This window comes from Bos grunniens, chromosome 20 (genome assembly GCF_055505025.1).
Source record: "Bos grunniens cultivar Pamir isolate PY7600 chromosome 20, Bosgru_T2T1.0, whole genome shotgun sequence".
Lineage (NCBI taxonomy): Eukaryota > Metazoa > Chordata > Mammalia > Artiodactyla > Bovidae > Bos > Bos grunniens.
In genome coordinates, this window is record NC_141184.1 from 68,747,947 (window position 1) to 68,773,900 (window position 25,954).

Here is a 25,954-nt window from a genome sequence, read left to right on the forward strand (position 1 = left end):
CTCCCGAAAATTCAGCCTCACCCCACCACTGGCTTGTGTAAAGCCTCTCAGTTCCTGGCCTCATCACAGGATGACGGCTGAGCTCCTGGACAAGGAATTGCGCCCTTAGGAAGTGGGCCCTCCTCCACGTGGCTGCTCTGCCATCTGCTGAGCCTCTCATGCGCTGTGCTCCCCGCCACCCCGGCGTCCATCCCTCTCCCCACGCTCCTCCCAGCCCTTACCCAGCCCCGTCTTCAAGTCAGCACAGGCCCCCAACAGGGGCCGTTCTGCCCCGCCCCAGCCCCCAGTGCCCAGGCCCTGCCCCTGCCTCCCTGCTGGTAGGTGCCCAACCCACTCTGTGAGCTCCTCCAGGACGGGCGGCCTTTTACTACAGTGCCCACAGCACCAGCCCTGGAGTAGGGCCCATGGTAGGTGGCGAGGACAAGTCTGCTGAACCCAAAGGTGAGTGAACTGACTCTGAGGTTTGTAAGAAGGTCACCCCACCTGGAAGCATTCCAATGACCCCTCTCCCCCGGGCAGGAAAGGCTTCGACAGTCGGTTTTCATCAAGGAAAGAAGCATCTGGGAGATGGTGAAAGACTGAGAGGGCATGAGGGCTGGAAGAAAAGACAAAGGGCACCAAGGATGTCCGGATGCCCAGACTGCCTCCCTATGTTGACCTCTGTGGTTGGCTCACCTGTTTGTCTGGGGTCCACCTCGGGGCTTTGGTGCAGGTAACCCCCAGGCTTCTGTCCTTCCTGATCTCTCGTCACCTCCAGTGAGAGAGGCCTGTGTCTCCTGCCAGCCCCCAGTCACCCCATCCACACACTCTGCACTGCAACCTGTCCAGGGGTGGGGGTGGGTTGGTAAATATAGCCTGTACTTAACGTGTATCTAAATTCACTCATTACTGGAAAAGCTATCAGTGTTGACATGTCAGGACATCCATTTTAATTACGGAAAGGGACCTCCTTATCAATTATTTAGAACCCACAGAAAATAATCCACTGAAAATAAGAAAGAAAAATTATCTCTGTCTTCCACCTTGAAAATTTGACACAGAGCCTATCACAGAACATGCACACTCACACACAAATACAAAATCACATGCATACTCATAAACACACATACACACATACTCACAAACACTCAGGTCCACTCATCACTTTGATTCCATCCTTCCAGTTCTAAGAATGCTCCCTTTTGAAAAGGGATGCAACAGCAGAAATTTAAATGTTGGCTGTGTTTGAGAAAAACTAACATACAACAAATAAAAATCTCATGGGTTGACATTATGAATTTGAAAGAATATTTAGTTGAAGTAACTGATACCCCTCCTGAACTCAAACCAGTCTGCAGAGCTAGTCAAAACAAAGTGAAAGATTGAGATAATTATCCAGATCATTCAGGCTAAAAATACCTTCCAAAGCATCTCAATAATCGAGATCAAAAAGTTTCCCTGAGCATTAGCCCTCCAGAGTCGCTTAGCCAAAAAGGGCCGTGATAGTTTGCACATAAACAGCCATTTTGTCTGCAAATCTATTAGGTTCAGTGTTTCCACACTGGATACTGAAAACTACAGAAAAATGCAGTAAGTTTAATAATTAATCTGTAAGAAAGTAGGGGTGAAACAGTGTGTGTGCTAAGTTGTTTCACTCCTGCGACCCCACAGACTGCAGCCTGCCAGGCTCCTCTGTCCCTGGAATTCTGCAGGCACAAATACTGGAGTGGGTTGCCATGCCCTCCTCCAGATCTTCCCAACCCAGGGATCGAACTCGCATTTCCTGCATGGGCAGGTAGGTTCTTTATCACTAGCACCAGCTGGGAAACTCTGAAACTTAGTGAGCTCCTGTCATTTTCAAGGTATGGTGCTCAGCATCAGAAGAAACAGAAGGCAGTCCAAGCAAGGACCTGCTTAGTCTAAAGCGTAATCTTTTGATGTCCCTCGGAGTATTTTAGTGTTGTTTCCTTTTAATCTTGCTGTCCAATGTGTTTTAAAAAATTTTTTGAGCCATTTAAACTAAATTGGTGATAGGACTGTGGATCACTACCACTCCCTACCACATCTTAAATGATATTATAACTTTTGACTTAATTCAAAACATATCCATTTATTTTCAAAAGATCTTTAATTTTTGCCAATGACCACACGGCACAGTAAAAAGTGAAAGCCTCCATCCACTCCAGGATTCTTCCGCAGTAGTAACCTGAGCAAGTCATTTGGTTGGTGTCTGTTGTTTCCATGTCTTGTCCTACGACAATACAAGGCACACCTGTGTGTGTGTGTGTGTGTGTGTGTGTTTAAATGGGCTATGATAAATATATATTATTTTGCAAGTAAATTATTTTACTCACTAATGCATCAGGGACATCTTTCCATGTCATTATCTATCAGCTTCCCCCTTTCTTTTTTATTTTCCATATCATGAAGGCAATGGCACCCCACTCCAGTACTCTTGCCTGGAAAATTCCATGAACGGAGGAGCCTGGTGGGCTGCAGTCCATGGGGTCGCGAAGAGTCAGACACGACTGAGCTACCTCACTTTCACTTTTCACTTTCATGCATTGGAAGGAAATGGCAACCCACTCCAGTGTTCTTGCCTGGAGAATCCCAGGGACGGGGGAGCCTGGTGGGCTGCCGTCTATGAGGTTGCACAGAGTCGGACACGACTGAAGCGACTTAGCAGCAGCAGCATGCAGCTTGAAGGATCTCAGTTCCCTGACCAGGGATTGAACCTGGGAGTCAGCAGTAAAAGTGCTGAGTCCTGCCACTGGACCCCCAGGGAATCCCCACCTCCATTCTTTGTATTTATTTATTTTTACTGGAGTATACTTGCTTTACAGTGTCGTGCTAGTCTCTGCTGCGCAGCACAGTGAATCAGCTGCGTGTACACTATACCCCTCCCTATTGAGCCTCCTGCCACCAGCCCCATCCCGCCCGCTAGGTCATCACAGAGCACTGAGGTGAGTTCCGTGTGCTGCACAGCGACTTCCCACCTTTCTTTTGATGGTACCTTTCATTCCACTGTATGAATGGTTTTGCTTTCTGTGATCAATCTCTAAATGTTGTTTAGATAATTATTTCCAATTTCTCTTTCTTACACCTACTGCTGTGATGAACACCCAGGTACATGTAGGTTTGGACACTTATACTTGTATTCCTAAAAGGCCTTTTTAAAAAATTGAGGTGAAATTCACATAACATATAATTAATTAGCTGTTTGTTTTAATGTATACAACTCAGTGACATTCAGTGCATTCACGATGTACAACCACCAGATCTCTCTAGTTTTGAAACTTTTTCATCACCCCAGAAAAACATCCCCTACTTATTAACTAATCACTCCAAATTCCTCCTTTCCCTTGTTCCTTGGGACCACTGATCTCTCTTGCATCTCTATAGATTTACCTTTCCTGGATATTTCATATAAATGGAATCAAAACACTCTGTGGCCTTTCGGCCTGGCTCCTCTCACTTAGCATAATGTTTCTGAGGCTCATCCAAGTTGTGTGTAGGTGTGGGTACTTCCTTTTTATGGCTGAGTAATATTCCATTGTATGTACAGACCACAATTTGTTCATCCATTCATCCACTGAAGAACTAAAATTCCTCTGCAGAGGGCATCAGTCAGGAAGAGCACAGTTTTCAGAGAGCCTCAAAGGCGACCCTGGTCTCAGGCTCTACTTTTCTTTAAGAAGCACCCTTGCCATTCTGTCATATCCTGGAGAACTTTGGTCCAAGAACTTTTGTTAGTTTTATTTTCTTTCTTTTATCTTTTAATCAAGGGTAGGATAAAAGAGTCATCAGCCCTCAAGTGCCTCATGATATGGAGTTTCTCAAATTGGAGAGAAATTGAGAAAGTAACTGGCTTGGTCAGCTTTTATTACACATGCCAGGAGAGAATAAACTCATGTTACGAAGGGTTCCTGCTGCTCCTAAGACCTGGCCCTTGGGGGCTAGAAAAGATGGCAACAATAATAACCCTTATACTTCAGCCAGGGTTGTGTAGCCTTGGTGGTGGGGAGGGAGATGACTTCCTACAAACAAAATATACCCACCTAGGGTCAGTATTTCTTGCAAACGCTGCAAATGTAAGCGGTGTTTGTCTTTCCTTTTCACTTCCTTTTTCCTTGGCCCTTTAAGTCGTTTCGAAAGGGCCTACTATTTGTCAAGTGGGCTTCCCTCGTGGCTCAGGGGTAAAGAATCTGCCTGCCAATGCAGGCAGATGTGATTTGATCCCTGGTCTAGGAAGATCCCTTGGAAAAGGAAATGGCAACCCACTCCAGTGTTCTTGCCTAGAGAATCCCAAGGACAGGGGAGCCTAGAGGACTATAGTCCATGGGGTAGCAAAGAGTTAGACATGACTTAGCAACAGACCACCACCAACAATGTGCCAAGCACATTATTACATTATTATTACACTATTTCTAAAGAAATAGTCCCTGCCCTTGTGAGCTCATGTCACAGAGGAGAGATGGACACAGAAAGAAAGAACACTGCCCCTTTGGGGCAAGCAGGACAGTGGGAAGGCACCAACCCATCCAGATGAGAATGGAAGCACCCAAAGGCTTGTCTGGAGGCCTACTTGGCTGACATCATGGACAAGGGTGCAGGTCAACAACAGGGTTGCTGGCTTTCTCCCCACAGTGGATGCCACTTTGCAGGAGACAATGCTCTGAGGTTTCTACTGACCTGGGTTCAAATTCTGCTTCTTTCACTAGCTGCATAACCTCAGGGGAGGGCTTCACCCTCCCAAGGGCTTCACTTCCCAAAAGGAAGATACTGCTAGCTCTCAGCTGTGCAAATTAAAATAAGCGTGCATAAGCAAAGGGCTTCCCTGGTGGCTCAGTGGTAAAGAATTCGCCTGCTAATGCAGGAGACTTAGGTTCTATCCCTGGCTTGGGAAGATCCTCTGGAGAAGGAAATGGCAACCTACTCCAGTATTCTTGCCTGAAAAGTTCCATGGATAGAGTAGGCTGGAGGTCTACAGTCCATGGGGTCACAAAGAGTTGGACCTGACTTAGTGACTGAGCACGTACACATGTGTAAACAAATGGCACATAATAAATACTCAGTGAATATGCATTCTTTTCCCAGCTCCCTGCCAATTCATTGTCCCCATAGCTTTTGAGCTTACAGCAGTGGAGACTCTCAAAAGTCTTGTTCGCAGCTGGGGCTGAAGACTAGTGTTGCCTCCAGAAACATCTCGGGGAGGAGGGGGCCGGTGTTCCTCTCCTACTTTGCAGAAACCTTGGTATCTTTCGAGTTAGATTTGGCATTCTACATCCACGTTCCAAATTCCTCTTCCCTGTTGTGAACGCTCTATTCCCAAACTTCTCCTAGAGGCAGAGCCTCTGACCTCCAGCCTGTGCTCCTCGAGCCCCAGCAGCTCCTGAGAATCACCTCACTCTGGCCTCCCACAAAAGGCACAGCCACGGACGTCCCCTCCTGAAAAACCGAGCCTGAAGCTGTTAAGATCTCTTCTGTTAGAACTTTTTAACGGTGTCATAAATCTTTTATTAACATTCAGTATTATACTAATTAAAACTGTTCTCTGTATGTATTATTAATTTCCCTAGCACTTCTTGCTGGGGTGACGTTTTTAGCCAGCTAAGCAGAATGTAGCACAGTAAATAAGAAGAAACTCATTTCCAGACAATTAGCCTTGCAGAAAAATAAGTTGGTTAATGGAAGGCATGATGATTACAAATTTTACCTAAATAAACAGGGTATCTTAATGGTAACTCTTCAAGCTAAGTAAACAGATTGGGGTGATAATGTCCTAAGCAATACTTAAATGTAACTGTTTAATAAATTGGTAAATTACTCATTTCATCTTAGAACAAAATGGTAATACTGTAGTAATAACCTAGTATATATTCCGTAAATATGAAGCATTATCACTTTAGCTCTGTAGAAATCACCACAGTGATATGTCAGCATTGATCTAAAACTGCAGCATTTTATCTCAAGTTTATTACCCATTTTTGAGAATCGCTGAGATTTTCAGAGCATAATGGCAATAAAAGAAGAATTTAAAAAGCGCTTTAATGTGCATAAGTTAATCAGAGGTATCCTCCGGGGAAAAAGGAAATTTGGTAAAACATGAATTATAAGCATCATTTAAACTTACTTTGGACACTAGAGATAATAAATGGCACCATAATTTAGAAATAGCTTTTAACATCAATGACGGTAAGTACCACTTTACTGTTCATAAGAATTGCAGAGCAATGGTGCTGAGGCCAATTTTATTAGCCATTTTTTTCTTTATAAAAGCAATCCAGCCCTTTCCACAACTGAGGAGACAGGAACAAGAGTTACGTGCTAATATGCAAAATGCATTTAAGTTTTTTGAAATAGAGAATAATAAATTGTGCCAAAAGATAGAGTCTGGAGACAAATGAATGATCATTTAAAAAGAATAAGGCGCTCTCAGACTTTACATATTTGGGGAAACTTGATAAAAAAAAAAAAGAAGCCAACAAATCGTTCATACATTTTCTCATTTGCCAGAGCATGCGGATGCGCTTTCAAATCCGAGAGATGAAGCCATAAATCCCAGCGATTGGAAGATGCCGCAACAGAAATATGTTTTTGTAAACTGTCGCCATTGACAAATCATTTATAAACTATACAGAGCACAGGTTCAATCTGCTCTTCAGGGTGTCCAAGCAACCTGCCTACAGAGAAGCCTCAGACTCTGACCTCTACTCGGCGAGCACAGCCCGACAGGCAGGGCGGCTGGCAGCTGCACTGTTCAAGCGGAGCAGCCCAAGCTGTAGGTAGGACCATCGCCAGGACTCACTGAGCCACCTACTAAGCACCCAGCGTGCTGAGCATCACGGGCCCCCGCAGAAGGTTGTCTGGTGCAGCGCGTGGCCAGGCTGGCAAAACCTGGCTTCCGTGGAGGAAACAAATCCAAGACGTCATCCCCCACTCTGCCCTTCAGGATTCAGTAGCTCCAGGTTCAAGGTCTTTTGCTTTTCATCTGATGGATTTGAGGCCAAACCAGACAATCTACCTTACTTCATCTTGATGTCTTCAATGCAGCTGAGTAACACAGAGGTCCACCCTCTTTTATTTTTGAACGTGAATGTATAATAGGTGTAGGGTTTTCGTCTAAAGCACTACCTCTGCCGGTGGGTGGGGACGGTGGGTGGGGACGGACTCACCCAGCCCAGAGGGAAGCGAGGGGAGATGTCTCCTGGGCTCTCCAGAGGAGGGAGGTGAGGCTCCTTCCCGTGTGCTTGCCGGCAGGCCTTCGGACCATCTCGACCCTGTTTTTCTCTTTGTGTTCATCTTACCTCCAGTCCCTAAGTATCACTGATATTCCCTGCCTCACAGAGACCAGGAGCGATCAATGTTGCCTGGCCTACTTGTGGGCAGGTCACACTCTGTGTGAGAACTTACCTCCCGTAACCTGAATGTCCCACTGCCATAGAGCAGCCCCCAGCCCCACCCTGGCTGAAGAGCTCAGCACTGGAGATAGATGGGAACAGCCGGGCCGGCAGATTGAGAACTGTTGCCTTCAGGCAGCTAGGCCATCTTGGGCGAATACACTTTAAAGTGGCCAAGGCTTAGTGTTTTCATCTGTAAAATGGGTTTCAAAACAGTTTTATAAGGTGGAGAGGACTGAGTGAGAGAGTATACATAATGTCTCAAGTACCGTGTTCAGCTCCTATAGGTTTTCCCCTCTCTGGAGTCAGAAATCTAGGTTCCAATTCATACTGTGTTGCTATTATTTAACATCCCGAAACCTCAAATTTCTCATCATCAAAATGAGATCTACTTCCTAGGATTGTTTTAGGGTTAAACGCAATCTCTTGAGTAAAATGCTTCGTCCACTGTCACTGTCTAGCCCAGAGCAGCTGTTCCAGGAACACTACTTACCATTATTTTTATTTAATAAGCAGATACTTAGCAGTTGCAGTGTGCAACCAAGGTAAATGGAAGCCCTAGAAGGCAGCAGAGCACCTGGTGCCTTTGACTTAGAAAAATCTAGATTTTCCACAACCAGTCCACAACCAGTTCTAGAAGATTCTGTACTGGGGAGACTTTGCAGACTGAGGTAAGTCAGGACTCTGAACTCTGACATAACTGGGTTTGAATTTCTGCTCCACCGTTTAACGTCTGACCATGAGCAACTTACTCATATTCTCCGGGTTTGCTTCCTACTCTCTCTGAGGAGAACAAGAACAATCTATCTTGTGAGAATTAATCTACCACTAATAACAACATAAACGTATCACAGAGCTTCTCTTGCGTCAGGCTCCTGGTGAAGTGCACGGTGAGTTCTGTCATTAAATCCTTCAACAATCCTGTAGGAAGACCTATCCTTACCGAGTACAAAAGAGGACAGGCTCAGAGAGGCAAAGTGACTTTTCCACGGCCACATAGCTGGTGGGTGGTGCAGCTGGATTTTAACCCAGGCCTCTTTACGCTCCATGCACGCTGTGGGCATTTTGGCAAGGAGACAAGCAGCATTTAGGTACTATTTTCCTTCCCTGAGCTGAAAATACTCAGGGTCCAGCGGCTGAGGGCTGCACGATGGCTCATCAGTACCCACTGGGGCTCACTAACCTACTCGTAAGCTTGGGCTGGGAGAGAGGGCAGTAGAAGACCCCTAAATCCATTAGATATAAGAACACAAGACCGAGTGCCTCCTGACCACCTTCAGGAGGCTCAGAAGAGAAGTAACAGGGGTTAGTAAGGGTAGCAGCACCAAGAGCAAGACCGCCGTAAACACAACCCAGGCTGTTCTGGCTTGTGTGTGAGGTTGTTAGAGAATGACAATCTCCAGGGTATTCAGCAAACATGCAAAGACATTGACTTTAATAATAAGGCAGTTCGAGGAGCCGCAGTGGGTAAAAACCCACAAGGCAGTCAGTGCCCTTGGGTTGATGTCCTGGTCTTTCAAGTTAGATGGCCTTAGGGATGTTGTGTCACTTCTCAGAGCCTCAGTTTCCTCATCTGTAAGATAGGGGGAAATGCAACGGTACCTGTCTCGGAGCTGTTGGGAGGGTTACATAGATTGTGCAGATGCTCTCAACACCCGGTGGCCAGAGCTGCGCTCCAGACCCCCTGGGAGCTGGGGGCTGGGGGTCCAGCCCCATCCCTGCTCATGAGGCTCCTCCAGCAAACAAACTGGAAACTGTAGGTGCCAATAAGCAGGATACCCTCCCAGGGCCCTCTCCCTCTGGCTTCTCGGGGTTGGGTTCCCCTCTGCTCCCCTCACTCCCCTCCTCCACGGTCCCAGTACTTCTGAAGAACAAAAGTGTCCCAGCTGTGGCAGCCCAGACAGCAGATGCACATGCGCTGTTTAGCATGCAGGCTATTCACCGGCTCCCCTCTGCGCCCAGCACCACCTTCTCTAGCCCCAGGGTCTCAGCGGGCCTCGCCCACTGGTGCCACCGAGGGCAGGCCTTCCTGAGAGAGCGTCTTTTGCTTCAGCACAGCTCAGCGCCTCCTCCAGCAGGCTAAGTTTCCCTGGGGCAGTCTATGCAAGCCGGAGGGAGTGGACTTTTCCTGGATGAGGGATGAAGCAGGGGCAAAGGGTGTGCTGCCAAGCCAGGTTGCAGGCCTTAGAGAGTTTCAGCGCGTCCCAGATAAATCCATCCGTCAATAGGGCTTGATAGCAAAGCCCGGACATTCCAGGTAGCCGACCAGCACAGGAGCTGGGCAGGGTCTGCAGGCTTTTAAAGCCAATCTAAGACTCTGCTCCATTTAAAGATTTGGTTTCTTTGAAATTGGGTGAGTCTGGGTCAGCACAAATCTCTCTAATGACCCAGAGGTCGGTAGAGCTTTTCCAGTCTGCACTCTGTGGTCAGGTGGGGACACAGCCCAGCTTGGACCCGACGGCCAGCCGAGCCAGCAGACCCGGAGTTTGAGTCGAGCCCTTTTAAGGCATAGGTTGAACCTCGGCAGGTCAGCTGCCTTTTCTGCTCCTCAACCTTGTCATTTAGAACGGGAACGTGAGACTGTTCCGGGATTCAGTGGGACGGGGGACTGTGTGAAAGCCTCTGAACAAAAATTCAGTTTGAATACGGGTTTTCTCTCCCCTGCCCCTTATCTCCTCTCCATACCAGCTGGGAACACATTAAAAGGGTTTAATAAGCAACTCATTAATTGGCAGCCAGTCTGACGCTTCTAAGAAGGACTTTGTCCAATCATTTCAACCACGGATCTCAGGGCAACACCAATATACTGCAGCCTCTGACCAGATCAACCCAGACCCAGTCTACCAGATGACTTCTCCAGGGTCTCTCCACCTTCAGTGACTGCAGGAGAACTGACCTCAGTGGGGGACACTGCCCTGTTCCTGCCCTTTCCTCCCAAAGAGCAATACCTCTGATTGAGCCTCTATGCAATTAGTCATTTAATTAGATTTCTCGTCCATAAGTACATTTTTTAATGCTTCTATTCTCACAATAAATTAAAGATCGGCTGTACCGTAAGCCATACTTTATTTTTCACTTTCCCTGGAAGACTCCTTAATGACTATGTGGCCCTAATTGTATAGATGCAGAAACCAAAGCCACTCTCGCAGGGCCACACGGCAAGAGAGTGACAAAACTGAGCAGAGAACTCCCTGCCACAGCGGGCGGGTGGCACGAGGGAAAGCACGGATCACTGTGGCGATTCCGGGAGGATTTTGCGAGCGTCTGAACCAAGAAAGTGCGTGACCTGTCTAGGCTTCGCTGAGAGGAGACGCTCACAACCTAGCAGGTGCTTGGAAACCTAGGGAGTCTCGCCGCCGCCGCAAGCCCGAAGATTTCGTAAAAGGGAAATCGCCTTCGGCGTTGAGAAACCCTCGCTCTCCAGAAAGCGGGCGCTTGGGCCACGCCGGCCTTTCTCCGGCCTCGTTCAGTTTGCTTTTCAGTTGCGCTGAGGCTGAGACTGGGATTTTGGCGAAAGTCCCCTTTAGAGCTCTGGAAACCTAGGCTCGGCCCGAGGCTCCTTACCCTGGAGGTCTCGACGGACAGTCCGAGGCCACGCTCCTCACCCGGAGCGCCCAGCCGGACGGCGAACAGGTGCGCATCGCTTGCTGCAGCCCGGGCCCGGCCGCTGACAACGAGCAGCTGGTGGCCGGATCTTCCTGGGCCAGGCCGCGCGGCCTTAGGCCGCGAGTCCGAGAGAAGGGCCCCAACTGCTGGACGGACTGCTGAGGCGGCCGGGCTCGGCTGCCCCGCCCGAGGGTGCAGTGTGGCCTCCGAATGAGCTGGAGCGGCGGCTCCTCTTCCCACTCCCGCACCGACGGCAAACGCGGGGAAGCTCTCAAGCCTGGGAAGCAATAGGTGTTGGCGATCTTGGAACTCAGAGCCCGAGTCCACCACCCAAGCTGGAGCAGGAAGGCCCTTCCGCCTCACTCTGACCACCGGCCTGGTGTCAGATGGCTGCAGGTGTCCCCTAGCCTCCTCCCTAGCCTCCCCTAGACAAAGTCCCCCTTTTCTCCCAAGCATTAGAGCGCTTTGCTGGGGCGGTGGGGTGGTGCTGTTAAAGCTGGTCCACTGGTGATGGCGATTCAGAATTAATTTCTGAATTTTCAACTGCAAAACGAGGAAGGGCATTCAAACCTTGCAGAGACTTGGCGCGAGTCATTATAAACCGCACGCTGCGCGCAAAGCTCGTGGTCCACGGCCGGTTTGTACTGGGAACTGCTGAAGGGGAAATCACTCAAGCGAGCGGCCAGTCCCCTCTCCCCGCCCCCCAAGTTTGTCTCTCTCTCTCTGGCTCCGATCCTCCTGGGTCCCCCCTGCATCGCCCAACCCCGGACTCCCCGGCCGCGGAGCCTGCCAGAAAGAGCTGAGCTTCGGCCTAACTGCGAGGCCTTGGGCGGGGCGCCTCGCCCTTCTCAGGGTAGCCGGGCGCCCAACCTGCACCGGCGGAGCCCAGAAACCAGCGCTCAGGGAGAGCTCCTGAGACCAGTCCGCCTGGGTCACAAGGCTGCCTCTTGCCTCATTGTCCTGAATCTGTAAAATGGGCGCGGCTTCAGACAATCTCCAAACGAGATTAGGGAAGGCCGCGCGGAAGGGCGAGGAGGCGAAATGTTCAGCCCTTGCCCAGAGTTCGGCTGCTGCTTGTTCTCAACTCCGTCTGGAGACTAGGCCTGCTGAGCGTCCACACTCACCTGCCTGCCTCTAGAGCCTCGGCCGTTTCCTAGGGCCGAGGTGGGGCCTAATGGGAGACGATCCAGAGAGAGGAGCCCAGACTACTGCAGATTCTCTTTCCCCTAAATTCAGCTTCAGGGGCGCCCGCCTGATCCGGAAATCTCCACGCCCCAGCTCTGCCTCACAGCCCTCCTGGGGTGGGGACTCAGAGTGTGTTCCTTAACCCGGCGCTCTCGGTTCTCATCCGGCGCAGCCACCGGACAGGGCGGCGGCCTCCAGGCTTTGTACAGCGGGAGGAGGGCGTCAGGCTCTGAATGCCCAGCCGCGGCTCAGCGATCCCCGCCGCCCGCCGAAGGCGCCCACACTGCCTTGGGTGAGCGCGGCTCGGAGAGAGTCGCCACCCGGCCCCACACTAGTGGGTTCAGGCCCCCTAACTTGAAGAGACTTCTAGCAGTTTGGTCTCTGGCTAGACAAGGTTTGACTGGGACAAAGCGCTTAGAGAGAGCAAACAACATGGAGTCACTGGTGGGGGAAAAACTGCCCTCTTTCCCCACCAGTGACTCCGTGGCGTTTGCTCTCTCTAAGCGTTCTTCCCACCGAGGGTCGCAGCGGGACTAGGCCCCTTTCCCTGGGCCTGCCTAAAAGCCCACCCTGGTGGGCTTCTTCTTCAGAGACCTTCTGCACAAAGTGAGACACCAGAAGGGGAAAAAGATGTGTGTGTGTCCCTCCAAAAGCCCCGAGAATCGAGGGTCATCCTAACAAAACAACAAAAATCATTTAGAAGAAACAAAAACCATTTAGCCTTGTTATGGAGGAATAGAATAAAAGAGAGAAAATAGAAAGCGACCCCAGTGCCCGAGGGAGGAGCTGCTGGGTCATCGAAGGCAAAGAAAGTCATTCTGGTTTTTAGATATTCAAGTTCCCAACCGAAGAGCCCTCATTTCCTATCCCGAGGAGGGCATTCTCTATGCTTTTGTGGCAGAGAAAATAGAAGCATTTCAGGAAAACATCCAAGGAAGAGACCCAAAGCTCTGAGTCACCCTAGTTCTTCTCTGGGATGTCTTTAAATTCCCAGGGCTTGGAGGTGGGGCTGAGGGCACAAATGCTGGAGCTCCAGCTCTTGCTTAGACTCCCTCCCTTTCCTAGAGGCCTGCCAGTGCAGCCAATTCCTCATCCCGCCTACAACGAAGGCACCCGAATACACGAGCCGGCAGGGTGGCCGGCGGCAGGCGGGGCTGCTACAGGGCCTCTGGGACCGCGCCCAGAAGGGTTCTCCTTAAGGAGCTCTTGGGAGCCCCACTTGGAGGAGGGAAGAGAGAGACAGAGATCGAGATGGAGAGAAGCGAAGGCTACGAGAATGCAAGAAAGGGAAAACAATAAGGACAAAACCAGAAGAGGAAAGTAGGAGAGAGGGCGGACTGGAGAGAGGAGTCGGAAATGGGCCGAAGAGAATACTACAAAGAAAGACGAGAAAATAAATGCAACAGAGAATGAAGCATATGAGAAACACAGAACTGTACAGGAAGGGATAAAAGGTATATATAACTGCACGCAGATTCTCTACCATCTGAGATACCTGGGAATCCCCGAAGACAGAGACCCCGAGTTACCAAGAGAGGAAGAAACAGAACATTGTAGAAGAAAGAAATGGAGAGTCTGGAAAATAAGTTTTTAAAAGACTGAAAAGGAGAATGTATTCAAGGGGGAAAAAATCAACCAGCCAGACGAAATGTTCACCGACTCTGCGAGTGTTATCCTAAGGAGCCAGTCGCTCCAGAGCTCGTGGTCCCGAAACCTCCAGCTTCTGAGCCGAGGTGAAGCCGGGGGGCGGGGGGTGGGGGGGCTGGGCCACACCGCTTCCACACCTGGTCTTGGGGTCCGGGGCCTTCCGGGCGCCCCGCCCCCTCCTATCTAGTGACGACACCTGGGCTGCAGTGAAGTCACGTGACATCACGCTCCGTCCGCGGCCCCACGCGACGCAGAAGGGCGAGGGTGTCCCGGGGCAGTGCGCTACGCTCGCACCCCAGACGCGGAGAGTCTGGAGAACCGGGAAGCGCGCCTGCTCCCTGCTCTGCGCTCACAGCCCGCGCACACTGCGCCCAGACCCCCCGGAGCCAGCTGGAGCGGCCGCCCCGGCCTCTCTGGGGCCTCGCTGGAGGAAGACAGAGGCCTGTGGGTGTGGGCGGAGGGTGAGGGGAGCGAGTTTCGCGTCCCGGGAAGTTCGAGGTCACGGTGCCGCCCGCCCCCTGGGTGGGTTAGACTCGGGACAGCCTAAGTACCCTCCTAGGCAGGCCCTTTCACGCCCCCTCCTCTTCCTGGCGCTGCTCTGCGACCTCTGAGCCTAGGGTGCCCTTCCCACGTCCACCCACCCCGCCGGCACCCGGTCTGGGGGCGGCCGGCGCGCACTGACCTGCACCGCGGATCCTCCGCGGGGCCCCTGGCCAGGCTTCGAGCTGAGGCGAATGCCGACGAGGCTCGGAGAAGTGGGCGCTGGCCCTCATGCCGCCGCTCGGCCTCTACTGCCGCAGGGGTGGGGCACAGGGTCGGGGGTCGCCGAGCATTATTGGAAACGAAAACGAAATAAAAGCGGCGTTAAGTGAAATAGCTAACTTTTTATTAAATAAAACGACTTAAATAAACGGAACGGAAAAGGAGAAGGGTGGACCCAGCCTCCAAGCAGGGTGCCCCAGCCCCTGGCGCTTCCCCCAGGCGCCTAGTCGGCCGCCCCTCCTCCAGCGGCCCCCGCGGGGGAAGCAGGTGGCCGGTTTCTAAAGAAAAAAGCCAAAACTTTTATTATGTACACGTTTGGGCAAAAGTACAAAGTATAATACAGGCGCCCGGCCCGGGGGAGGGGGGCTGCGGGCGAGGGGCGGAGAAACGTAAGGCGCTTTCTTTGTCAGGCCCCGGCCTGGGGCGGGACTGGGCGCGGGGCGGGGGCTCGGATTGTCCAGCCGCGCGGAGCCCGGGCCCAGCCCCCTCCGCAGACGGCGGGGATGCAGCCGCGCCCCGGGGCCTACTTGAGCTTGGCCGGCCCTTCCCCTCTCGGCCACGACTCCCCCCCACCCCCAGCCCGGCTGGGGGCCTGGGGCGCCCCGCCGGGTCGGGGCGGAGATGCTCGGCGACGGTGCGCGCTGGTGGTTCACACCAGAGAGGTGACTGCAGGGACCTTGGAGCTATCCTCCTCCCAGGGCTGCAGATTCTGCAGAGCAAAGAGCGACGAGTTGTGCAGACAGAGCGGGTCGGGCTGGATAGAGTCGTTGAGGCTCTTTTGGAAGGCGTCGTGTTGCAGCTGCAGCATGAGCCGGCTCGCCTGCTGCCGCTCCGCCTCCCGCTCCTCCGCCGTCTGCCGCCTGCACCGGGGGAGGGAGAGGGACAGCACCGTCAGGCACCCGGCACCGCGGGGCCGCCGGCGGGGCCCTAACCCGCCCTGGAGCCGAGGCCAGCCGAGAGCCTTGAGGCGCGGAGTCCGTCCGCCTCCCGGCCCGCGCTGTGCGCCAGGCACTCGCGGGTTCGAGGAGTGGGTTGGGATCGCTTGTTTTTGTTATGCGCCAGGAGATCGCCGGGAGGGGACTCCGCCGGCCTCCCACTTGCACACCCGGGTATTGTGGCTTCGCCAACAACAAAGATTGTTTCTTTGTGGGGTAACAAGGACAGGGAGTGTGTGGAACTGACTAGGCCCTGCAGGCAGCCGGGTCACTGGGGTCCGCGGGTGGGCGGGCTGGCTCTGCACCTCGCGGGGTCCCCCGGCCGGGTCAGCCTCATCCACTTCTCCCAGGTTGTCTCAAACCCTTCTTGCAGGAGGCGATCGCTTCGCAGTTAGCGGGTTAGATGGAAACAGGGATCGGATTAAGACAGGGCTGAAGTCGGGATGGGGAACTAGAGGCGGAACCTGGAGCTCCGCGCGCATTGTTGGGAATCCGAGAGAACAGGGGGCAAGCCAGACGGTTTAGGGGAGCGCGAGAGACCCGGGTAGTGTGGGGTGTTGGCGGGGCGGGGGTGGGCAGGTGAGAGGAAACCAAGCAGTGCAGGAGATGGAATAAAACAACGAGAGAGTTGGAGAGGCTCAGGAAAGTGACACAGGGATGGGAATGGAGAAGTCCAGGAGGCGAGGGAGAGTGAGGACAGGCGGACGCGAGGGCGAGCTGGGAGATAAAACCTGGGAAGCCTGGGAAGAAGGGAGAGGCGCAGCCCTAGGAGGGCGGTAGTGGGTAGCACAGGGTAGGGGGAACGCGAGGCTGCGGCACGAGGCGGGCAAAGGGCCGGTGCAAGGTGGGCCGGGCCGGGCCTCTCTCACCGCCACTTGGTCCTCCGGTTTTGGAACCAGGTCTTGACCTGCGCGTCCGTCATTTTGAGGGACTTAGCGAGCGCCGCCCTCTCGGCCGAAGCCAGGTACTTCTGGCGGTGGAAGCGCTTTTCCAGCTCGCAAATCTGCACCCGAGAAAAGGACGTGCGCGGCTTCTTACGCTTGGGCGGCGTCCTGTTCTGGTAAGGGTGGCCGATGCGCCGGGTCACGGTGAAGGGCGTGAGCGCCGCCGCCGCTGCGGAGACACACGAGGCCCCCTGAAGCCCAGCCCAGCTCTACTGCCGTTCAGGCCCCATGCGGACCCCGTGCCGCCCGGTGGGGCGCAGAATACTACGCTATTTTCGTTGGTTCCGCGCGTCCCCAGCAGCACCAAGCCGTTTGGGGGATGCCCCCCTCTTCCCCCGGGCACAGGCTTATTTTCCCCAAACTCCCTGATTTTCCTCCCATCTGTGGTTGCCCGGGGCCCTGGGTACTCAGGCCTCTACCGCACTTGGGCCTCGGAAATCTTTTCCCGGAGTGGAGCACGTAGGGCGCGGCGCCTCTGGCCCCGGGAGGCCCGAGGCCCGGCGCCTGTTTGGACACCCTGCTCACCTGTGAAACGGTCTTTTACGAAGCGGCGGCTGCTCTCCATCCAGGGGAAATTGAGGCCGCCCAGGCTGGAGACCGTGGGCACGGAGGGCATGGCAGGCAGCGCGCTAGGCAGAGGCGGCGGCACGGCCCCGGGCAGCGGCCTGTGCGCTGGCACCCGAATCACGCCGGCGGGCGCCAGGCTCAGGTTGACACTGTAAGATCCCGCGTCCTCGAAGGGCGCGCCGAGGCCGGCAAAGGAGGTGGGCAGAGACGGGTATGTGGCGCCCGGGCGGCCCCCGGGGGGCCCTCCTAGGTAGCTGGCGCCGTCGGGGCCCCGTGGGGCCGATGCGCTGTCCTGGTCGGGGCTGTTGAGGATCTGGTCGATGCCGAAGCTGATGGGCTCGTGCGGGTGCGGGGTCTGCGCGCTGGCGGACGCCTCCATCCTGGGCGGGCGGAAGGGCTGGGCTGGGCTGGGCGGGGAGGCGGCTGGGTCCCCGTTACGGCGCGGCCATGGAGTGCCCGGCGCCTCTCGTCGCACTGAAACTTTGCCAAGAGTGCGCGGGCCCGACAGGCTCTGTGTCATCTTTCTTGAACCGAACCTGGAGTTTCCGCTGCTAATTCCTCTCCCGCTGCAGCCATTGGCTGCGATCAACAAGCCTCTCTCCTCCCATTGGTTCCTGGCTTTCAATAGAGGCCTAATTCATGGAAATAGGAGCTTAGGGACTGTTCCAAGGTGACATCATTTTAACAAACGAACAATAGGTCAAATTTATTAGCCGGGATAATGGGCGGCGGATATTAGCGCCCGAACCGCAGCCTCCCAAACCCGAAATCTAACGAAGCTGCAATTAGCAGACGTTCCCCTCTCCTCCCGGCCGGGGCTGCTTCCCTGCAGCCGAGCGGGGCTGTGAGGGCGCGCTGCTGGTGAAACTGTCATTTGCCGAGGGGCTTGGGGGGGGGGGGGGGGTTCGTTTTCTTCCAAATTTTCTGCATCTGAACAAAACCCAAACCATGTGAATCCTTTCTATTACAATGGAGTTGCAACCGCGGAACGAACCTGCGGGATCCTGGACACCCCACCGCCGCGGGAGCAACGAAAGGGGTGCACAGTGGGGCGCAAGCTCTGCGCTACCTGAGCACTGGGTGAGGACAGCACCGGAGCGGACCCCGCGCTCCCAAGAACCACGACCCGCGTGGGGAGAATCCGCCCCCGCCTGGGCTTCGGCCGCAGCGTCGCGGCCACTTTGGAGACACTCCCTGGCACCGGCCAGAAGGACCGAGGCGCGACTCTCAGGTGCCCATGCGTGCCGGGCCGGGCTGAACGGGACCCGAGGTTGCCCGGTGAGGAGCGAGATCTGGTCCCTCGAAATTCGTTGCAGGATGGACTGGACTGTGGACCCGCGGGGGAACCTGCCCTTGGTGCGGCAGGTGTTGGTGTCCTTGCGTTCCCGAGGGCCGAGGGGCGAGGGGCAAGGGCAGAGGGCGTGGGGGGTGGGGTGCGGGTTCCTATTTAGAGCAAATAGAGTAACGCTGGGCGCTGAGATCACTGCCTGTTCTGGCTGCGCCCTCGGAGGTTGTGTAGGCGGGCCGAGCGGCACCGATGACAGGACGACTCGAAGGGTGGTCAGCGTCCCCCAAGCCCGCCAGCCTCAGCTGTCTCTCCAGGGGATGCTTACAGATCGTTTTTCACCTGCTGATTCTAAAATCGTTAGGTGCTAACTGACTGCTGCCCCCTTGGCTGGGCCTCTTCCTGGGCTCCCGGTCTTGCCAACGCGGTCGGAGCTGGGACGCTCCATTGGCCAGAAGGGTGTTTCTGTTTGGGCCAGGTCACATCCTAGCTGGGTGACCTTGAGCAAGGGACTCGGTATTTTCAGGCTTTGGTTTCCTTATTTGTAAAACGGAATGTGTGAATTGCGGGACGGTTGTGCGCTGTGAGTGAAGTGTAGAGAGGGCACGGTGTCAGGGCCTGCAGTGATGTAGGCAAGGAGAAGCCTTGGCTGCCTCGCACACCCGCTCCCCAGCCTGACAGCTGATGTATTATTCTTACGATTCCTGTTTATTTGTTTGCTGTTTTATTTGTGGAGGTTCAGTATCTTGGAGGGAAATGTGTATTTGTCTACCATAGGGTCAGTCCCAGAGGGCCAGGAAGGGCAGGGGGTGGCAAGTAGGAGGTTCTTTCTGGGAGTCTGCCCCCCAGAATGAGAGGCCTCAGGAATTACAATCTTAAGGCCTGGGTCCCTGGGTTAACACCTGCTCTATGACCTTGCAAGTTTCTTGCCCTGGCAGAATCCCAGTGTTGGTGGGGAGAATGAGGTAGGCAGAGAGGGGTGAAGCAAGCAGGATGCCTGGGCCCTGGGCAAGCCCTCCTCCACTGCTCTCTGCAGACCACAACGTTCAGATGGCATATTGCCATTGCTCTGGGCCTGGGGCCTCCTGCTTCTAATTCAGGCTCTGCCATTGGAGGAGGGGGTTGGGGGTTATAGGGTCTCTCATTGCCTCTCCTGGAACCTCATTTTCCTTATTTGTAAAACAGAAAGGGTAATAGCTACACCCAGGGTGGCTGTGAGAAGTAAATGAGAGAAGGTCTGTGGAATTGCCTATGAGAAACTCTGGTGGTTACATAATAATAACTTTTAACTGCAACAGTGAAGCAACTGTGAGTTGAGAACTTAGTGTGTGCCAGGCAAGGGTGGGGGCATTTATTTATTCCTCACGACAACCCTCTGCGGAAAGAGACTCACACCGACTCAGAGGCTAGCTAAGGCTCTACACCAGCAGCTCCACTTCCTTCCTGGTTTCCAGAGCCCTGGATCCAGGCCTGTCTTCGCCACTTCCTGGCTCTGTTACACTGAGTAGCAAGGTCCACTCTGCACAGATATGTGGGCATGGAGTTAGGGAGGTGTGGGTGATGTGGCCAACATTGCCCCCAGGGCATGGTGAGTGGCCCAGTGCCTAAGAATCGGATTCCCACCTCTGTTTGTCGGCTGTGGACTCATGGAGCCCTCTTTGTGCCTCAGTTTCCTCATCTGGTCAAGCACCCATACCAATCTTGTGTGATTGAATGAGGTTGTCTGGGTAAGCATTCAGCACAGTGCCCCACTGCTTAGGACCCCGGACTTCTCAGGCAACGGGTGCTTTGGGCCACTGAGCACAAACTCCTTGTCATTCTCAACCCAGACAGAACAGAGCTGGTAGGCAGCTCAAGAAGAGGAGTAAATGGAGAGGGTGGTAGTCCCTGGACAGCGTTCTCCAAGTCTGTTTTCCCCGACCTGCGGCAGCATCAGCATCACCTGGGAATTTGTTAGGAATGTGCATTCTTTGACCCTAGCGCAGACCTGCAGAATTCAAAACCCTGGGGTTGGGTTCAGCATTCTGTGTTTAAGAATCCCTTCAGGTGATTCAGAGGCCTGCTCAAATTCCGAAGCCAGTGTCTAGAGTATTGCCCAGTTCATCCAAGTTTTCAAAGTCACAGTTACATTAATGACATTATGGGAAGATTCCCTCCTGTTTTGAAGCGCTCATGTTGGATCTGTGTTAACATCCTTTGCGTTTCATCCTCAGTGTTACTCAGTTGTGACTTTTCATCATGTTTGCCATCAGTTTATCTGAAAGAAGAGGATATTTCATTATCCTTTTTTAAAATGTCATCTCCTTCAGGAATGGTTTGTTTTATTTTTATTAATTCATTTCTGCTTTGATTGTTGAGGTGAAATTTTAGTTCACTTTGGTCAATCTTCCCTGTTTTTTATTAAATACATCTAAGGCCAAACATTTTCCTCTGGGCACTGTTTTTGGCCAAATATTGTTTGATGTGTATTTTGTGTTCCTGAAATTGTAATTTTTTTTTTACTGTCCATTCTTACCTTTTATCAACTGAACAGTGACAGATGGACAGACACACACACACACACACACACACACACACACACACACACAGAATCTCTAAGAACTGGGAGCTGGTGACCTGGACTCCTGAGGCCAGAAAGACTTCCCGGTTGCAGTGCATTCTCTCCTTGTCCTGATGGAGAAGCTGGGAGAAGGCATAGGGCTGCTGGGCCTTGCTGGGTGTTATATAGGAGAGAGAGGGGCTTCAGGGATGAGAGGCAGGATGTTGGTATTTCTAGGGGCCCTTCTATTTCTCATGATGGAAAGCTTTAGACACCTGCCCAAACTTATTCACTCATTCATTAAGTATTTACTGAGCACCTATTCAAATCTTCTGGACCACGTCCCGACTTTGGGCTTCCGTTTCCCCAGCTGATAGTGGGAGTAATGCAGTTTGAGCTCTTCATCACCGCCCTCCCCACTCCCCGGCCCCCCTCCATCAATGGGGAGGACTAGGGGAAGAACCTTCCTCAGGAGGCCTGAAAGACCTCTGCCAGCAGGAGGAAGGCAGAAGCCACCTGGTGCTGCTCAGGAACCGTTGAACACCCCCTTGCTTCCCTGTCGTGGGACTTATAAAACATTTGGCTTAGGATATGACATCCCTTGCCCGGGGCATGTGGGGGGAAGGGCTGGAGCTGGGGTTTGAACCCAGGAGTCTCTTGACTACAAAGCCCTTTCCTGTATACCCCGTGTTTCCTCTGCGAGCAGGTAGTCAAGATTCTAAGCCATAGGAAAGGAATGGGCAGTCTAGGAAAGGAGCCCAGGAGCAGGGTGAGAGCTGCTGTGGTGGCTCACTTCTGTCTCCCCCACTGGCCCGGGAGTGCTTCCACAGCAGAGTGGTGTTGGCGTTCAAGTTCATGTTGCAGGGCTGGCCCAGGGCCCACTGGAGGGTCATGACGAGTTTGTGGTATTAAACCGAATAGCACACTGCAAGGTCAGATGAGGGGTGAGGACGGAGGGGTCAGAGTGTGTGCAGGAGCTCGCATGCACTCCGTTCAGCGCCCTCTCTCCCAGCCCCGCCCACGCCCGCTGCCTTTCCACCTCTGAGGACCCAGGTCCCCTACTGCCTCTCTGCCCATCCTTTAAAGCAGCTCCCTCCCCCAGCCATCATTTATCCGTGCTTATTTTCATCATTGCCTCGTTGTCTTTGGAACTGATCTTATTCACCCTGCTCCCCAGCCTCATTCGCTGCTTTACCTGTGGAAGGTGAATGAGTGAGTGAACGAATGCTCCAGGAGCCTTGTGCTGAGTCAGACTGAGAGCCTGGCAGGGAGGCTGGGCGGCCTGAGGGCGCTGCCGACGCGCGGGGTTGGGAGAGGGGGGTAAGGCCGAGCGGGGGAGGGGAGGGGGGCGTCCTTCCCGCTGCGGGTCCGGCGGCGGGGTGTGCGGCCGGGGGGTGAGGGCAGGCGGCGGCGGGAGCCTTCAGAGGCGCCTCCACACCTCCTCTCATGCCCTTGTTTCCTCCCTGCCCCCCGTCAGCCATTTTTCCCATTTTGTGTTTTACAACTTTCCTTTCTTCCTGACAGATTTCTCTACTAAATTTGACTCCGTTTCAACACTTTTGTTGGGCAAATTACATTAAGATGGATGTTGCAGGTACCCTTTATGGTTTATTTATCGTGATACTGTTTGTATCTCACGCTTATAAATAACTTATGTTATAGCTTTTGTTTGTGGAAATGTAACTTACATATTTTATTACGCTTTCTGTAAACCTCAAAGAGAATCTTGTCAGGGAAGCGCTCTTATCAGCAATCCCAACTATGGGACATAAAAACCGACGCTGACATTATTTTTTAATATGCCAAGGAGGCAGGTTACTCTTGCTGTAGTTTGAAAGGTTTGCTGTCATCGTAAACTTACACCTCAATAAAACATTAAAAAGTCTCAAGAATGATTTTATAAAGGAGGGAGGAGGCTGAATTGGTGGCAGAACCCATAGACACAGCACTGGGAGGCCCAGGTATTGGACTGGGCTTTCTTGGGGAGTGACCAGCCCATCTGGGGGTCCCAGTGGGTCAGTGTTCACCTCCCCACCCAACTGTCTCCAAAGCCTGGTGGTGAAGAATCTAGCTTAAGGGACATTAGTGGAAAAGAAACATGAGTTTTGGAGTCAGGCTGACCCGACTTTGATCCCGGCTCGTCAACTTTTTGGCTGTGTGGCCAGGTTAGGCTTTTGGTCTCAGTTTTGTCACCTCTAAAATGGGGATAATGCTTACTTGACTCTCTTACCGGAAGGCATTACCTTTAAATGAGATCTTGATTTGCAGCGCGTGGTGGCTGCTCATTAAATGATAGTGGTTCCCGTTATTTAGTGTCCATCTTGCGATCTTCACTCTCTCCCTCGCTGCTCTGCCTCGCTCTGCTCTTCAGGCGCTCTTTCCCTCCTCACCGTAAGGTGCCGGCTCTCTCAAATGCTGCCGCCTCTACGCTGCTGCACTGCTCCGTCTCTCACTTTGCCCAGTTTCTCTCACCGCACCACCCCGCTTTATCCTCGCACTCAGCTCTCCAGCTCACTCCGTCCCTGAGCGCAGCTTGCAGCTATGCCAGCTCAGCTGCATGTGTTGAAAGGGGCTCCCAGCACCGTAACACAAAGGCCCGTCTAGGTTGCAGGGCCAGTGGGAGGCCCTGGGGAGGGGCCAAGAGGGCTTTTCTGGCTGCTCCCATCACCAGACAGTGCAGCACCCGCATCCCCTGTTCTAGAGAAGCCTGATGGGGAAGCACGGAAAAGACAGAACACCTAGAACACAAGCAGGACACAGCTGTCAGGGGGCAGGCTCTCAAGGCAGTGCAGAAAGCGAAAGCCTTGCAGTCATGACAGCGTCAAACTCTTTCCTGCTTGGCTATCAGCTGAAGCTGCTGGCTTGACCTAGCGCCCCACGCTGCATGCACAAGACATATTAGCCCCCTAGGAGCTCATCAGAAGGGCCAGGTATGCCGCAGTGGCTCACGCCTTCCTTGCCTCCTCACTCTGGGTGAGGCTGGTTGGATGGTAGACCCTGAGGACCTGCTGGAGTCATTTGTTTTTTTCCTGTTGCTGAGTGTGAGTTAGGTATACCTGTGACCTGATTAGAGCAGGTAACATATCAACTGTAATAGTTCTCTTTTGTGTGGGCTCTGCAAGATGGGGTGTGCCCTTGAGTGCTGGCTTCATGGATGGGATGACCCTGCAGAACTCCCACATGGAACTCCAAGTGGCCTCAAGAGTCCTCCCTATGATCCCTGACCAAGGCTGACTTGGCAAGGCTCGGGGAAGGGGTGGGTGGTGCGGTTCCTGGGGAATGTGTGTGTGGAAACATCTGGAAATGTCCCAGCTTCCCCACTCTCCTTTCCTCCCTCAGAAAGGGCACAGAATGGAACTTAGCCTTCCTAGGAAGATCAGGATTCTGTTCCAGATTTCTGGGGAGAAACCTTTAGCCAAACCTTTCCAGTGAAGGCCAGGTAAGAGCCGAGGCTGGAAGATCCCTGCCTGTGTATAACTCCTCCCCCTGGGCGTGGTCTGGTCCTGGTGACTGGACTTCAATGAAGAGAATACAGAAGTGACTGGTGCCCCTCTGCGGTTAGGTTATGAGAGGCTGTGACTTCCAGGGTGCTGTGTTCTTCCTTGCTCTGGTAAAACAAGATGCTGTGCTGTGAGCCACCCTATGGAGAGGCCATTTGGCTAGGAGCTGAGGCTCAGTCCACCAACCCATGAGGGGCGGACTCCTGCCCACAGCCACGAGGACGTGTGGAAGCAGGTCCTTCCCAGCGAGCCTCGTGGTGAACAGGGCCTATGAGACCCACCACAGCCTGGGAGACCCAGAGGCAGAGCATCCGCAGGAACTGAGAGATAAGCAGTGCTGTTTAAGCCACTGTGAAAGCACTAGTTGCTCAGCTGTGTCTGACTCTTTGCCACCGTATGGACTGTCGTCCGCCAGGCTCCTCTTTCCATGGAATTCTCCAGGCAGTAATACTGGAGTGGGTTGCCATTCCCTTCTCCAGGGGATCTTCCCTACCCAGGGATCGAACGTGGGTCTTCTGCATTGCAGGCAGTTTCTTTACCATTTGAGCCACTGGAGAAGCCTCTATGTTTTGGGGTAATTTGTTATCTAGCAATAGAGTTCTGAAAAACACATGGAAATTGATACAAACATTAACTGGTTTCAACTTACCATTCTCAAATATAGGTTTTGGAAGAGATCTCAAGAATGCCTGTGAGGTGACACAGACCTGGGATCAAATATTGCCTGTGTAACCTGGTACCACCTCTGAGCCTCAGTTTCCTCATCTGACACGGGGGCTGAGGGCACAGTCCCCTAGCTGAGTGTGCCTGCCTGGCACAGGTGCTCTGCACACCCAGCGCTGTGAGCAGGCCCTGCTGAGGTGGGGTGGGCGGGCCTGACAAGTCCTCCTCCCCAGCGGGCCTCCAAGGCTGTGACAGAGCCCCGGGCTGCTGAGAAGCCACCAGGCAGCCTCTGGGGGCGTGGTCAAGAAAAGCAAGCGCACACGGTGATTCTCTTGTGACCGTTTTAATGCAAATGACATGGTGCTTTTAGGTCTTGGAACATTTTATTGTTTATTTATTTAGGCCACGCCCCACAGCTTGTGGGATCACAGCTCCCTGACCAGGGATTGAACCTGGGCCATGGCAGTGGAAGCCCAGAATCCTAACAACTAGGCCACCAGGGAACTCCCAGGTCTTGAACTTAAAAAAAAAAAGTCCCAGAATGGGACAGGCTTTCTATGAAGGATTTTTTTGGGATGGGTAGTATGCAGTAATTAGCCCCCGAGAAAGAGAAAATTCTCAAATCAGATTTCTCTAAAAAGTTAAGTTTTATGAAGTTCAGAATTTGCCTTCTCATGGAAAATTATTTATCCTACTGATAATGAAACACAGTGTAAGGCTGAGGCTTACTTCTCTCTTAGATACCAGAAATAACCCTACTTAGAACACACTTTTCCCTGACTTCCTGAGTTCACATATGGAAGACAAATTTTTAGATACACTTGGGTAACTTTGCTTTTATGTGACAAGCCTGTTATAAAACTCAACTATCAAGAAAAATTTCAAGAAATAACTAGTCTGAGAAATGAGATTATAAAAGGAGCCTGCGGATTTACCTCTTCA

The 25,954-nt window shown here is 53.0% G+C and overlaps 1 protein-coding gene and 1 non-coding gene across 2 annotated transcripts; both read right to left on the reverse strand.

The window, feature by feature from the left end:
* Nucleotides 1–2,693: 2,693 nt before the first annotated feature.
* TRNAK-UUU (transfer RNA lysine (anticodon UUU)) lies at nt 2,694–2,764 on the reverse strand. The gene has a single exon. It is a non-coding gene; the product is annotated as a tRNA-Lys (tRNA).
* An 11,917-nt stretch (nt 2,765–14,681) lies between these two features.
* Nucleotides 14,682–17,685, reverse strand: TLX3 (T cell leukemia homeobox 3). The gene is made up of 3 exons (XM_086361104.1): nt 16,984–17,685; nt 16,384–16,627; nt 14,682–15,439 (listed from the first exon to the last, which is right to left on the reverse strand). Exons 1-3 carry the CDS (start codon nt 17,543–17,545, stop codon nt 15,229–15,231), a joined length of 1,017 nt encoding a protein of 338 aa, XP_086217230.1. The 5' UTR covers nt 17,546–17,685; the 3' UTR covers nt 14,682–15,228.
* Between the last annotated feature and the right edge of the window lie 8,269 nt (nt 17,686–25,954).